We start from the raw sequence: 14,250 nt of genomic DNA, 5'->3' as shown, positions 1-14,250 counted from the left end.
CAGAGCAGCTGGAGGTGTCCGAGCGGGTGAGCTCCTGGCTCTGCTCTCTTTGCTCTAGCCTTTTTGCTTCCAGGTAGAGCCTGAACAGCCTGTGCAGCATTGCGCTCCGTTTAGGAGATCTGAATAACCTAGTTTCCCTAGCAACAGTGGTCTCTTTAATCACAGAGATACGAGTCTACCTCTGTTATTAGTGTTAAGACTTGCGAAGTGTATCTGGCTACAGTAATATTTTGCTTCTGCGGGAAAAAAATGGTAGAATAAAAGCAAGAGAGTCGTTCTGCCTTGGAGATAATTAAAATCTCCATAGGTGGATTTCAGTGCTGTATGCAGCAATAATAGAAAGACAAGGGATTATAACTACTTCTAAGCTTTTTAATGTGTGAAGGATCCCTGGAGGGTACAGAAATAAAGTTTTAAATTCTGTGTAGAGCTTTCTATGCATAGATCTCATGGCAGTCTGTGACACTGATAGATTCATTCCTTGTCGAGATGTGTTGTTTTCATTTTTATGGGTAGGGAGACAAAGGCATTCAAAGGTAGACTGCATCTTGTTGCAAAGCTAGGAATATATCTCCTCTTCTGAGCCTAAGTCCACCACCTGCCCTTTCCTTCAGTTTCAGATAAAGGTTTCCTTGTGCAGTAGGAGACAGAACGTGTCATGGAAGGTAGAAGTCTGAAGCCTGCTTTTCAGCAGGAGAAAGTGAGGAAAGTGAAAATACTGTGATTCACTGCAACCCTTTCTGCTAATGTATTTTAGTCTGCATTCACTCCCCCATTAACAGAAGTGGAGCAAACTACAAGTTTTGAAAGTGAGCATTGGGAGTGAAAGAAATATTCCTGCCTTAATTTCTGCACAGCAGCATCAATGTGTTACTGAGTGTGTGCAGGATAAACTGGTTTGGATAAGAGTAGTTTGAAGAAACTTCTGAAGGAAAAAGAACTCTTACTTGATCAAAGGCATGAAGCCTACATAAGTGCCCAGTGCTTATGTTCCTTCTTGGGTAATGTCTATGTTCAGTTGTCAGTAAGATCTTGCAGGCTTCTTGGGTGAGAAAGTTGCACAAGGGACAGCTGAATGGGAAATGGAGATCTGCACTCCTCCACTGAAGTTATATGGCGTTAGGGGTTTTTTGGCTTGGTTTTTTTTTAATATATGGCATAAATAGTGCAGATGTGCAAGGAGACACCCATCCTCCTTCCTATTTACAATTCTGGTTTCTGGAGTCAAAACAGTCCCTTAACCTTGCGGCCAAACAGAAGACTATCCGTCTTGTGTGTGAGGAGGGTATTTTTACTTTGTCTTTTCAGTGTTTCCTTGCCTGTTTGGGTAGTGCAAGTTGGAGGTTGTGCTGTCTTCTCATCTGCATTCTTTTAAAAATTCCAACGTGAGATTTGTTTGGCTTGCAAGTATTGTAGACGTTATCCAACTTTGGGATATCTGAAAATCACTTTTGTTTGTGACTGAACATCCTTGGTTCAGCCACACCCTTTCAAGCCTCGGTTTACCAAATCAACGTAATAGGTGTCTTTAAAAGGTTGGGGAGCTCTGGAAACCTCTAACATCCAAAGTCCCTTCCTGAGAACATGTACCACTCTTGCACCCCCCCACCCCCCCTGTTCCTGTGGTCTTGCACAGTCTAATGAGTCTTTTGAGGAACTCTGAGAGCTTGCGCACAAGGTAACACCATGAATGGGTGGGTGACTTAAAACTCATTGAGCTTGTTAAAATAATATTACCATGGTCCTTCAGCAGCCTAAAGGCCTCGTTATACAGCTGTTATTTAGCTGTCTGGTATTTGGTATGAACCAAGACAGAGGCTCACTTCCACAGTGAGTTATTGTTGGATTTTCAGTATATTGTTTGTGTAAATTCCCTAGACCAGCTCTCCCTCCTGAACAAGCCACATGGATCAAGTTTTATTCTGTTCCACACAAAGTTCACATCCTTTACTGGAATGAGTCATGCTTTAACTGAGTTTACTGTGAGGGAGGAAAGTGGGCTTTAAAATGTTACTCCTCCACCCTGCCTTAGTGATGTATAACAGGATTATTAGCATGCTTGGCAGCTGCCGCTTATTATTTTCACAGAACCTGGATATTTGTGAAGAGAAGTAAAAATTGGTTCTACTTGTGTTCAAGTGTGAATTTAATGCATAATTTTAAACTTACAAGACAAAAAAGCTATTCTTTTTTTTTTTTTTTGTGGCTTTGTCTTCCTTTGGCTTGCCTGCTACTGTGTAAAAGTGGATCTGGCTTATCTCCCTGTGGTTATTCTTCAGTTTTGGGAGAAGAATGGCATTTTGTGACTTGTAACTGAAAGAGGAGGAGAGACCTTATCTGTGTTCAGTGGCCCATGCATGGCTATTACTGTTAGACACAGGACACTTCTGGGCCTTGGCATGTGAAGGTGCTTCACAGGCCCGTGTAACTGTTGTGTAAGGTTGTTTCCAGCTTCTCGCAGTCAAGAAGTATGTGATGTGGTGCCACTGTGCAGAAAGCAATATTTCTTTGTGGGGAGAGGTAAAAGACCTTTTAACCTGTGGTGGAGGGAGCTGCTCAGTGTGTCCTTAATATAGATTTTTTCAGAAACAGTCTCTGTATGCAGCTACTAAAGGTACCAGAACCAATTTTACTACTCATCTTTCCTGCAGAAGCCCATTGTTATCTCATGCAATAACTGTTAATTTGACTTTTCATACCACCATCCTTTTTTCTTTTGGGTTTTTTTTGATTGGGTTGGGGGGAGGGGCGGGTAGGAGGGAGCAGGGTGGTGGTTCGTTCATTTGTCTACTGAGTTAGTCTCAAAATGGAGGAGGAGGGGCAGCCAACAGAAAAGGGCCTCTTAGGATTTTATTTTTGGCAGTAGGCTGGTTCACCTGACATGCAAGACCTCTCTTCCCTAGTCCTCTTGTTCCTGAGAGGTCTGGAAAGAGTTACGTTTCTCCCTTGAGCTATATATTATCTGTGATTGCTAGACTGGCAAGGGTATCATCTGTTCTTGTTCTACAGAAAAAACAGGGTCTATTACCCTAATGCATTGCATAACTTTTATGGAGCCTGCAAAGGGATGTATTTTGATGATAATGCTTTTGAAGGAAAACTTGAGGGAAGAAGCTGTAATTAAATGAACACCAATGTTAGATGTTAGAAAGGACGTTACCTTTTAGGACTTAGAATGAGTGAAGTGGATGTTTGGTGACAATATGAGTTTAATTAAATTTACGCCTCCACTTGATCTATATTTAACTATCACTGACTCTGGGTTTACTGATAAGTTATCATAATAGCTGGGAGGCAGGCAGCGCCTTGGTTGACCAGCCTGTCTCCTGTCCAGCCTGACTCTGACCAGACAGATTTTTCTCGTGTGTTTTCCAGATGCTTCATTCAGTGGCACACCACCTAGCTATGCGTATGATGCAGACCGTGCTGAAGAACAGAGGCGACATCATGATATGATGCCCTATATTGATGACTCGCCATCATCCTCACCCCATCTCAGCTCCAAGAGTCGGGGCAGCCGAGACACCCTATCTTCAGGGTCTCTGGAATCTACAAAATCAGTGAGTCCTTTCCTGCCTTTTTGGACCTTTTTGGAGTCAGCAAAGCCTTGTAGGTTTGCAAGTTGTAGACTGCTTTAACAGAGAGTGAAGACAGGGACTTCTGGCACTGAAGGACAGATTACTGACATAATATAGCAGTGCCTGACTGATATTCTGTGTTTAAAGCGAAGCTGAGGCTTCTAGCTGGTGGTAAGCCTAAACTTCAGGCATGAGTGTTTTGTGTGTATGATTTTTAAGCCTCAGTTTTTCATCCTGTGTGAATTTTAGTTGAGACAATTGGTGATTAATTGCTGTTGAAAGGGTCTCTAAATACCAGATATGTTGGAAAGGACACTCTGGAACAAAACATCCTGCACTATGATGTTCATACATCTGTGCGTGTGGGTTGTCATTGCCTTTCACAAGGAAAATAAGAGTTATTTTCAGGTAGGTGAAGGGATTTGATAAAGCATCTAGAATATAAGTTGTTTCCTTCACCCTGTGAAAATGGAATAAGAGGGATTAAAGCTGCTAGCTCTGAAGTATGGTGACTTTGGGTGCGAGATAGCCACTTATAATGAATTTGACTATTCACTAACTAGCTCTCTATATAATCAATTATGGTAGATAAAAAGTTCAGCAGGGACCACCTAGCCTGACCTGTGGTTTCATGTAGACCTTCAGGCTGTCTTGCTTGATTTTTTTTCTTCAGGTTCAGTAGCATAGCTATAGCTTGGAACTTAAGGAAAATTTCTATTTTTGTTTTTACAATAGGCTTGGTAGAGAGCCTGCTGCTTGCCTGGGTAAATAACTATTGACTCTGCTGTTTTCACAGTCAAAAATGTCTTAGTTTGAGCTTGAATTAATTTGTTTGATGTTCAGCCTTTGTTTCCCTTTATGCTTTTGCTTCCTAGATTGTAGAGCACTTCAATCCCAAGTTGCTATTTCCCTGAATATCTTTGTCATCTGCAAACCTTTGGTTTCCCCAGGTCATTCATAAAAATGCTTAATAGCACAAAGACAACTGTCACTTCCTTCCTACTGTATTTCTAAGAAAGTGTAGCCAAACAACCTCAAATTCCCACGTCGTAAATGACATTTTAAAATCTGTCATTTAAGTGGTTTAACCTATGTGTTGGCTTTATATTGTTCTGGCCTATTAATGAAGATGTCATAGGAGAAGATGATGGATATTTTATGAATATCAGTGTACATGTAAATCAACACAGTCATCTTTATTGGACACTTTATCTTGCATCAAAACGATTCCAGTAGTCTGACTAGTTCCACAAGCCATTGCTACTTAGCAATCATTATATACATCTTTCTGTCGCTCTTTATTGGTCAGTGCAGTATTATATGCTTCCTTACTTTTTCTAGGATAAATGTTAGATTAAGAAGCCTACTTGAGACAGTGTTCTTGTTGTTCTTTCTCATTTATAAAAATGTATTGTCAAGATCTCTTAAAGCATTATCAAGGACATATATTGTTGATGTTTGCTTGGTTTCACTTGACTAGAAAGTATGGAATCTAGTTAGCTGCTTATGCTTCAGTCTGTTAATTCTGAGATGCTTTTTATCTCTCAAGATGAGAATTCTTGTGATATGTAAGAGGCTTTCAAATGAAGAAATGATCATTAGTAAATTCAAAAGCTCCAAGAATGTTTTAATATTGGCTTGAGATTTCCAGGTTATGTTTCTCGGGATGAAGGAAAAATGCTATGTGACTACATATGGCTGAGAGTTATCTTCAAAGAACCAGTTGTCATAGTGCATGTGACTGGAGGCCTGGAAGAGACACTGCCTAGTATTTAATCTTGTTCTTTATTTGAATATTGCCTCATAAGCCTTTAACAGTAGTTAATATGAAAGTTACCTTGATCATGCTGGAAGGCTGCCTTTTTAAAAATAATTTTTAACATAAATGGCTGCTTTCTTCTCTCTGACTATAAAAAGATGTTTTATGGCTTCCAAAAGAAAGAGGTGTCCTGATACAGATTAGACTTTTAATCGTGAACCTCAACCGATTCAGCTGATCCTGTCTGTGATTAGTCCACAAATGACAATGCTACTCATGAAGGACAGTCCATAACAAGAAAGGGATTAATTTATATGGTTGCAGTATTTCCCAAACAAGTTAAATTTTCTGTCATCGTGAGTTGTTAGATAGCTTTTACTGTAGTCATGTTTTCAGCTGTAGCAGAAAAGACATCAGAAACAAAATTGTGTCAAGCACACTGTGCTGAGCCAAGCACACAAAATGTGTTGGACCAGAAGCACCAGGACCTATATCTTTTATGTTTTCTTTTTCACCACACTTCATTATTAGAAAACACTTTTCATTTACATGTGTTTGCTTTTATAGTTGTTTTCTTGCCCTTTTACTTCTTTCTTAGATGCGTGCAATTACTTCTGAAAATTTTAGATTATCTTTATGACCTGAGTCTAGAAGTCAACAGCTAAGTGCATGTAGCAACACAACACATGCGCTGTATACACCACTTTGACAAAATGTGAAGATTGTGAAGTCATTCAGAAGTTAAGAAATGACTGTGGTTATCCAGCCCTGCCTTGTGCTTATAGCCTTGTCTTGAATCTTTATGATAACTTTCAATCATGCAATCATGTCCTATTATTTTTCTGGGGGGCTACTGCATTGTTCAATGTATATAGTGAATGATACTCACTGGATTCAATATTTTATCTCTAGAGCTGTGTGTACACCTTATTTACAGGGCACTGTGCAAACTCTACTGAGTACAAAAATACTCACTTTGTTTTGGCATGACTATTAACTCCAAATACAGTTGGAATGCTCCACAAGACCTAATTATCCTTGCAATGTCCCTGTGAGATAAGAGGATGGTATGTTCACTAACCATAGGTAATGAAGGCAGACAGATTATAGCAAAAACGTTTGCTAATTTTGGGCACTTAATGCGAAATTACTTCTAATGCAGTTTTCTTCACATTTAAAGTAAAATCACTTTAATTTCACTTGCAACCAAGAGTTACCAACACTTCAGTAAGGTCGCGCAGAAAATGGAAAACATTGGAAACAATTTTTTTATTTTTTAATATAGTTCTAAGTAATTCGCTTAGCATGACACAGACATAGCAACATTCTGGTGTGATGTTCATCTGCCTTCTGCAGGAGACCAGCCTTTCTCTTGGAGACCAGGTTGTTGCTATCTGGATATTGAGGGCATTTTCCTTCAACTTATTTTCATAGAATCGTAGAATCATTAAGGTTGGAAAAGACCTCTAAGATCATCAAGTCCAACCGTCAACCCGTCACCACCATGCCTGCTAAACCATGTCCTGAAGTGCCGTAGTGCCATATCTACACGTTTTTTGAACACCTCCAGGTGTAGGCTTGCCTTGGACTTTGTGATTTTCTGCCAAGGGTTTGACTAAGTCCTTCCATCTACTTATAGCAGCGATAGCCTTTAGTTGGGCAGCGCACCAGGGTTCCCACCACAGAGAAAGCACGGGGTGGCAAAAGCAGTATCTTTCTGAAAGGAGATGAAAGGATACCTCTTGGATTACTTGTAGAGGTGCTTCATGTCGTAGGGTGACCGACTCCCAGCACCTTATGTTCTGTGTTCCAGGAAGCAAGGGCCACAACTGATTTCCAGAAGGTTGTGATGTTCTACACCTTGTCGTTTGCGATCTGTTTTCCAATCCCCTCTACCACCTGCATCATATAGGCAGATTAAAAGATGCTGGCCAGTCTGCCTCCAGACTGTACCGCTTCAGCCACCTCTTATGTATTCATATGCCACCTTCTGTGTGTCCATTGCACAAACATCTGTTGCTATCCAAGGAGGGTGACAAGAGGTGCACCAGCATTAGTTTTGTCTGTGACCCGAGGAGGGCATAATCAACATGGGTGTTTGTAGTGTGGGTCTTGGCATCCCCTGATTGTCATTTTTGTGGTAAGGAGGCCTTAACAAATGTTTGCATTGAGCAAGCTAGGTCGTTACCCCCTGTTCTGGCTCTTCCAGAATCTCGTGCTGAGATGCTGACGCATGTCCTGGCATAAAGCCAGTGCTTTTGCCAAACTGTTGCTCTGAAGCAAGCCTACAAGGGAGAGAGGACAAAGGAGAAATGGGTTCCACTAATGCTTAAGTTGTTTGTTTATTTAATTCGAGAAATGAATTAATTTTCCTGAACCTTTCTTTCCGTAACAGCTGAACTGTTGTGACTGAACTTTCCAAAAATTCTGGAAACCTGTCCTGGAAAATGTCAGCCCAAATCTTTGCCAATTAAGACAGTGCTGGTAGCTTCAGAAGGTGTCAGACAGTGTTTTTAATAGGTAGTGAGAGTGCATTCCCAGAAAGAGAGGATGTATCTGTCTTTGCCATACAGCTAGGTTGAAAAGTGGAGAAGATACCTGGATAGAGTTAAGGGAGGACAAATGGAGAGGTTGCTGCAGTATTCTTGGGGCGCGGGAACGTGTTGGGACAGCTGGAGAAGGTAGTGACTGACACCCTTCACTAGAGAAGAGTTATTGCTAAGAGTTTTGGAGTGGGCTGCTTGCAGCTTGGAGGCTAAAGAGACTGCGAGAGGATGGGAAGCTTCAGTCATCGTGATCCTGTTGCTGCTACTCATGTGGGGGGAGATTACAGTAAAGGGAGGAGTAGAAATAAGAAAGGCCTTTCAAGGTCTGCTCGCCAACAGAGCCAGGCTCAAAGGCCTGTGTGGAGCTGAGGGTGTGGGGCTCTGTGCAGTTGGGTGCAGGGCAGCTGGTGGAAAGGCAAGGCTGGTTCCATCCCCCCAGGAAACAAGGAGAGTGATTTTTCTGGAGTTCAGAAGATGATTTTTTTGCCAAAATAGACCTTTCTAATTTGTGTATGTATCACGCCCAGGGAGGGAGGAATGCTAAAGCTGAGTGACGAACTCCTACTTTCTGTGCTGTTTGGAGGGGAAATTGGCTGGGTTGTGGGGATTTTCAGGTAGACTTTCTCTCCTTTTTTTTGCTGTGCAGTTCTTGGTTGGCACAGCATTGGCAGCCATTGCCAGCCTTCAGCCCAGATTCTTTTGTTCTCACTATCTGCCAGCTATGCGGAAAGCAGGGCTGTGGCAGAGCAGGTTGTGGACTTTTTTCCTAGCTTGGTCTAAAGGGGGTCCACAAAATTGACCTCTGAAGCTACAGCAATAAATGGGAATACTGCTCTGCTCGTGCTACTGTTGCTAGCTTGTCCCTCCCTCTCCAGCATTTCCAAAACCTTCTTTTTTCCTCTTGGTATTTGTTTTTGTTTATTTTACTGTCACTTTCCCCTCACCACCCCTAACAGATGCAACTTTTCCTTTTTCTTCTCCAACTCTTTGCTCTTTAAGGGCTCTGCCTGGATGTACAGCCCTTCCTGGGGAGAGCTGGCACACCAGTACTGATGTTATAAATAATGCTGGCTCCTCTCCCTGCTCCTTCCCCTCCCAGCATGGAGCATGACTGGATGACTGCCTTGATTACAGAATTTGCCCTGTTTAGTATCACCAAGACAGTGAGACACCTCTAGCCTGTTTAGCAGAAGCTTTCAAAGATATTTATACTTTACAAATTGAAATGAATAGTTTTTCTCTTTCATAGGCTGTCAGCTTCTCTGTGAGATTCTGAGCTGTCCGTTCGGGAAACCTCTTCTTTGAACACATTCGTTGCGCAGCATATGAACATACTGTACCAAAGGAAGGTCTGAGAGTTAAAGTGCCTTTTATACACCCACTTTGAATCACTGATTCTCTTTGCAGAGCTGTGCTGGCAGCAAGTACTTTGCAAAATCTTACATGTTGTGGTTTTTAGATTCTTAATCTGTGTTCTTCTAACATTTGCAAGAAAACAATTATTGCTGTTAATTTAAACAACAACCAGGAAGGCCAGAGTTCTTTAAACAGAGTCAGAAAGAGTTGAATCTGTCTTATCTACGGAGCTGGTGAATCTCAGACTTGCAGTAATTGAATACAACATGCAATGCCAACCTGGTTAGTAAACTAAACTGCTTAGGCTGACAAGCTGTAAACACATTCAAAACATCCATGGCTCGGGGCCAGTGTGCACACGCTCTCTAATATCTTCAGTGCTTCTAACCACTCTGACTGGCCTTGGTTCAGGCCCCAAGATTGCACCTATGACTGTGACAATCTTTTGGTTTTTAAGTCTTTAATAGCAAGAAGCACCACCCAGTTGAGAAGAAAACACCAGAACCTTATAGGCATGAGATACATGTGAAACTTCCTTTATACTGCTTTCCACCTTCCTTTTTGTTTTCTTTTTTTTTTAAATGTGGTTCGTGAGAAGTGGGAGCGGAGCCCTGATTTCTTGCTTGCTTGTTTAGAACTGGCTGTGCATTGGGTCCTCACAGCTCACATGGCAGACAGACAGGAATGCTCTGGCTGCTGCCCTATGATAGTCTTGTAAGAGATTTATTCTGATATGTGTGAGTGGAGAGGTAGCCAAAAGATGGAAGGGCAATGGAGAAAGGCTAGAAATGGGTGCTGGCATCAAAGAGGTAGGGACAGAGTCAGAACGTGAAATACTAGTCAAACTTGTACGAGTAAAAAGCAGGCTGACCAAGCTGGGTAGGAAGCAAGGGATGGACTGCTGACCAGCTGGCACTCCCTGCTGAGTGGTTAGAGTTTGCCAGTGCAGACTGCTCCCACATCCTGCTGGGAACATCCCATCTGCACTTTGGTTAATAGGTGTATTTTCCCCTCACTAATGTGGTCTGGTACATGTGGTACCAGCTCCTCCCCTTGCCACAAGCAGCTCAGAGATTTCTGGCTGCTTGCTTCTTGCCAGTGTAGGGGAAAGGAGTCCTCAGCTTTGGCAGGTCTCCCTGAACTGGTGGGGAGCTTGACACCTACGCCCAGGATGCTCACTCTCTTAACTGCCCTTCTGCCTGGACTGCAGAAATAGAGCAGTCAGTGAGGCTCGTGGTCACACAATTGCTCTTTGTTTCCCTTTTTTTTTGTCAGATATGGGCAAAGCAGAACATGCCCTTGGCACTGGGTGCGTCACACCTTGGCGTGCTGCAGGGGGAGACTGGAAGGACAGTCTCGCAGTATCTCTGCCTGCTAATTGCTCTGCCCTGTTTTGGGTGAGCAGGTGAGCCTGTTCTCAGTTCTGTAAGTGAGGAACATTGGAATACCAAGTAATAAACTTGCCTTGCTTCCTGATGTTGGCACCAGCTCCTAGTGAGGTCCTCAGTCCTGGAGTACGTTTCATAACAAGTGTGACTTAAAAAGCGCCCTGCGGCTGAAGAAGCACAGGGGCTGTTTTCCACATGTTCATCTAGCAGCAAGAGCTGCTGCTGGGTGCAGCCCCAGATGACATTGTCAGAAAAGGCCTCCCTCAGCAGGAAGCTCTCGTCGGGGCCCTGGCTCTCGGCAGGACACACAGAGCGGCAGCACAATGCAGACTTGGTGTCGTATCGATCCCTGATACAGCAGGAGCAGCAGGAGGTCATTTCACATATGAGGAATCTGTGTGTAAATTTGAGGTACTGCGTTGGAAACCTTGTAATGTGCTGTGTGATTGTTGGATAGAGTCCCCTGAGGGTTTCTTCAGCAACTGCTGTACTGTAGCTTAAAGCAGCCAGGCCCTGCCCTGTCTGGCTGCATCTGAGGGTAGAGTTTTGCAAGCATCGTGCTTGGAAAATGCTCCTATTAAAAAGGGTTTGGACAATACTGTGGACTTTGCAAAGTGACCTTGTGGTAATGGCCAGGAAGGAAGGCCTCTAGCGTGTCCTGGGAGATGCTGGTCGCTCTGAAAGCACACCTCTTTTAAAGAGAGGAAATTAACATTCAGGCAGAAAATGCTGTCTCTGTCAGCTGACGGTGCCCAGCAAGAACTGGCTAGTAAATTAAAGCTTTTATTTGTGAAGAGGAAAACTGTGCTCAGTGCTAGAAGGAAAACTGTTGTGCCACTGTTGTGATGAGGAAGTTTGAATCATTTGAATAACTTGCTACTATGTACTGCTCTTTACAGATGTTATAAACATGCCCAGCTGGTTTTAAAATCCTCACCTCCTCCAGGAGAACCTGCTAAAGATAATTATAGTGCTGTGTCAGTATTGACCAGTTGCCTCATCCTCGGCAGTGGGGACTTTGGAGCACTGGTAGTTTTTCTTAATGCTTCTTTGTGAAGCTGCATTTTTCTTTTGTGAGTGTAGTAAGAAACCTTTGTAAACTAAGATATACTATGTTTTTCTCACACCAGGGCTGCTACATCCCTGCCTCTTTGGATGAAGGCGATCTTTGTTAAACATCTTGGGGCTGTCTGTCTTGATTATGTGTGTGTCCCGTGCCTTACCAAATGGTCCAGGAGGTGGACATCCACACACTAGTGGTACAGAAATCACAAGGAATGGTCATAATGTTGTTGCACGTTTCTGTTTGAACTGTAACAGGCAGTCACACGGGTGCTCTGTAAATGCACAGAATCTGTTGCAGCATTCATTTTACCGTGTAGTTTGTCACTGGTGTTTTTCTGAAATCTGCTGAACACGACTGCTGAATTAGAAATTCCTAGGTTCTTTGAGATGCCCTTTCAAGATTTTAAAAGGCACCGTCGTTCTTGCTGAACCTCACTGAAGGGTGGGATGCAAAGGCAAGTTCTTCTTTCCATGTAGTACCTGATGTGCATGTAAATTTTACTCATTTCCTAAGAACAGCTTCTGTCTGTCAGTTTTATTTAAGAGGTGATGGTGGTATTAGACACCTCACAAAATGTTTCTAAAGTAATTGCTGCAAGGTCTTTTAGCCTAGAAAAAAGCTTGTGAAATTTAATGAAAGCATTCAGAAGTCAGGATGGTGGTTGATGAGACTGAATCCAGAAATATCTGGGAGCGTGAGGATTCGTTTCTTTCTTTGTGTGGTGCGTAGGCTCAAAGTCACACTCAGAATGTGATAGTTACTGTAAGCTTACCTGTAGCCAAGATATCTTCTCTCCATAATGAACCTCATACACACATCTGCAGGGTTCAAAGCATAGGACTCTAAACAAAATGGAGCTTTTTTTGTCAGCTGTAGGGCTTTATGTTTAGTCAATAGAGTAGAGCAAGCTGCTGTGTTTCCTGATCCTCCTGCTGCTGAAATGAATAGTTGAAGATTCCTCTGGATATTAAGAAGAGTAGGATGGAGCCCCAAACAACCTACCCAAAGCCCTTGAAAAGTACCTACCCTTTCAGATCCAACTACTGGCTCTATTCTTAGACACATTTAACAACATTAAAGGGCTGCAAAAATTGTAAAAAGCCATTTCTGTGCATGACAGAAATAAAAAGAACTGGAAATAAGATTCCATAAAAGGAGGGTGTTTCTCATTATTTATAACCTTCATTGTTCGACTGCTTTTTTCAGAGTTTATGGAAATACTCAATTTCACTTTATCAGGTTAAACGTTTTTCAGGTTACAGTTTAGAGAGGAAGGACAATTGAAATTCAGCAGAGGGGATTACTGCTTCTCTTAACGCTTGATGTTATTCTCTTCATGTGTACATTTGCCCGTGAATGTTTTGGGGTTTTTTTCTCTCTTCAGTTGTTTTTGTTAAGAACTCTTTCATGGAATCCCGGTAAGAAAATCAGCACGTGCATTCCAAACAGTGCTGATTATTCCGTCCTCTAACGAAAAAAGCACATTGTGCAAGCTGGCACTGAAAAATAATGTAATGGATAGTAGAGAGTGGGAGAAAGAACAGCCATCTTAACAGCAGTGTCAGGCTGTAACTACTGTATGTTCGTGCACATCGGTGTAGGTGCGCGGGAAGTGATCCTGTCTGCTTAGAGAAACATGGCTTTGGAGTAAGATCATAGAGAGCTCTCATGGGAGGAGGGACTGAATTGCACATAATGAAGGGTCCCTAAGATTTGTTTAGGAGGGTAAATTTAAATTCCGTGTCTTGAATCTTATGAAGAAGTCTGGGCACCTAATCGAGGCACCAAAGTTGGATGACTAAAGGTAACACCTGTAAATAATCTAAATGACATCAGTTGCTGGTAAATAAAAATTTCTTTAATGTTTTATGTTTGCATGTTTCTAGAAACAGGACACTGAGAACAGGTGGGTTTTTTGTTTGGTTGGGGTTTTGAGTCTGAAAGTAAACCAACAAAACCAAGTATACTGTGGTCAGCTGAATGATATCTTTTATACTCCATCCTCATTCTTGTTTTTTTTCTTTCTCTTCCCCCACCCCCTTTCTTTTTTTTTGTTTTTGTTTTGTTTTTTCTTCTTTTTTCTCTGTAACAACTTCTCTGTAGAGTGAGCCAGACCTGGAGAAGGGCCTGGAGATGAGAAAATGGGTCCTGTCGGGAATCCTAGCCAGCGAGGAAACCTACCTGAGCCACCTGGAGGCTTTGCTGCTGGTAAGTGCTGGTGGCAGATACCATTTCAATCACTTGAATTTTCGCTGCTGCTTCCATTCGGTGTTTCCCAGAACTTCACATACCATGGGTTACAAGGTGCCAGGTGCGAAGGGTACCTGTTACTCCTCTTCTTCAGTAGAGAGAGGCAGGCTTAGAGAAAGGACTAGCTATAGCATGACCAGTGAGGAGTTAGTGTGCTAGTATCCAGGAGCCCTGCCTTTCAGTAGACTGTGCTAATTATTAGACATGTTACTGTACAGTTGGACAGAGATTAAGGAAATGGAGTGCAAAGGGATTTTAATCGCACCATTAATATCCTGGGAAAATCCAGCTACCAGGGGTGGCTGAT

General features: G+C 42.4%; 1 protein-coding gene across 1 annotated transcript in view; it reads left to right on the top strand.

The window, feature by feature from the left end:
* The window catches only part of BCR (BCR activator of RhoGEF and GTPase), a 109,728-nt gene that overhangs the window by 47,495 nt on the left and 47,983 nt on the right, over positions 1 to 14,250 (top strand). The window contains exons 3-4 of the mRNA XM_075434979.1: positions 3,376 to 3,560; positions 13,797 to 13,901. Of these exons, the coding sequence (XP_075291094.1) occupies positions 3,376 to 3,560; positions 13,797 to 13,901 (290 nt within the window). The remainder of the gene's footprint in view (positions 1 to 3,375; positions 3,561 to 13,796; positions 13,902 to 14,250) is intronic.

This window comes from Opisthocomus hoazin, chromosome 13 (assembly GCF_030867145.1).
Source record: "Opisthocomus hoazin isolate bOpiHoa1 chromosome 13, bOpiHoa1.hap1, whole genome shotgun sequence".
Taxonomy (NCBI): domain Eukaryota; kingdom Metazoa; phylum Chordata; class Aves; order Opisthocomiformes; family Opisthocomidae; genus Opisthocomus; species Opisthocomus hoazin.
This window is presented reverse-complemented; position numbering and strand designations above follow the sequence as displayed.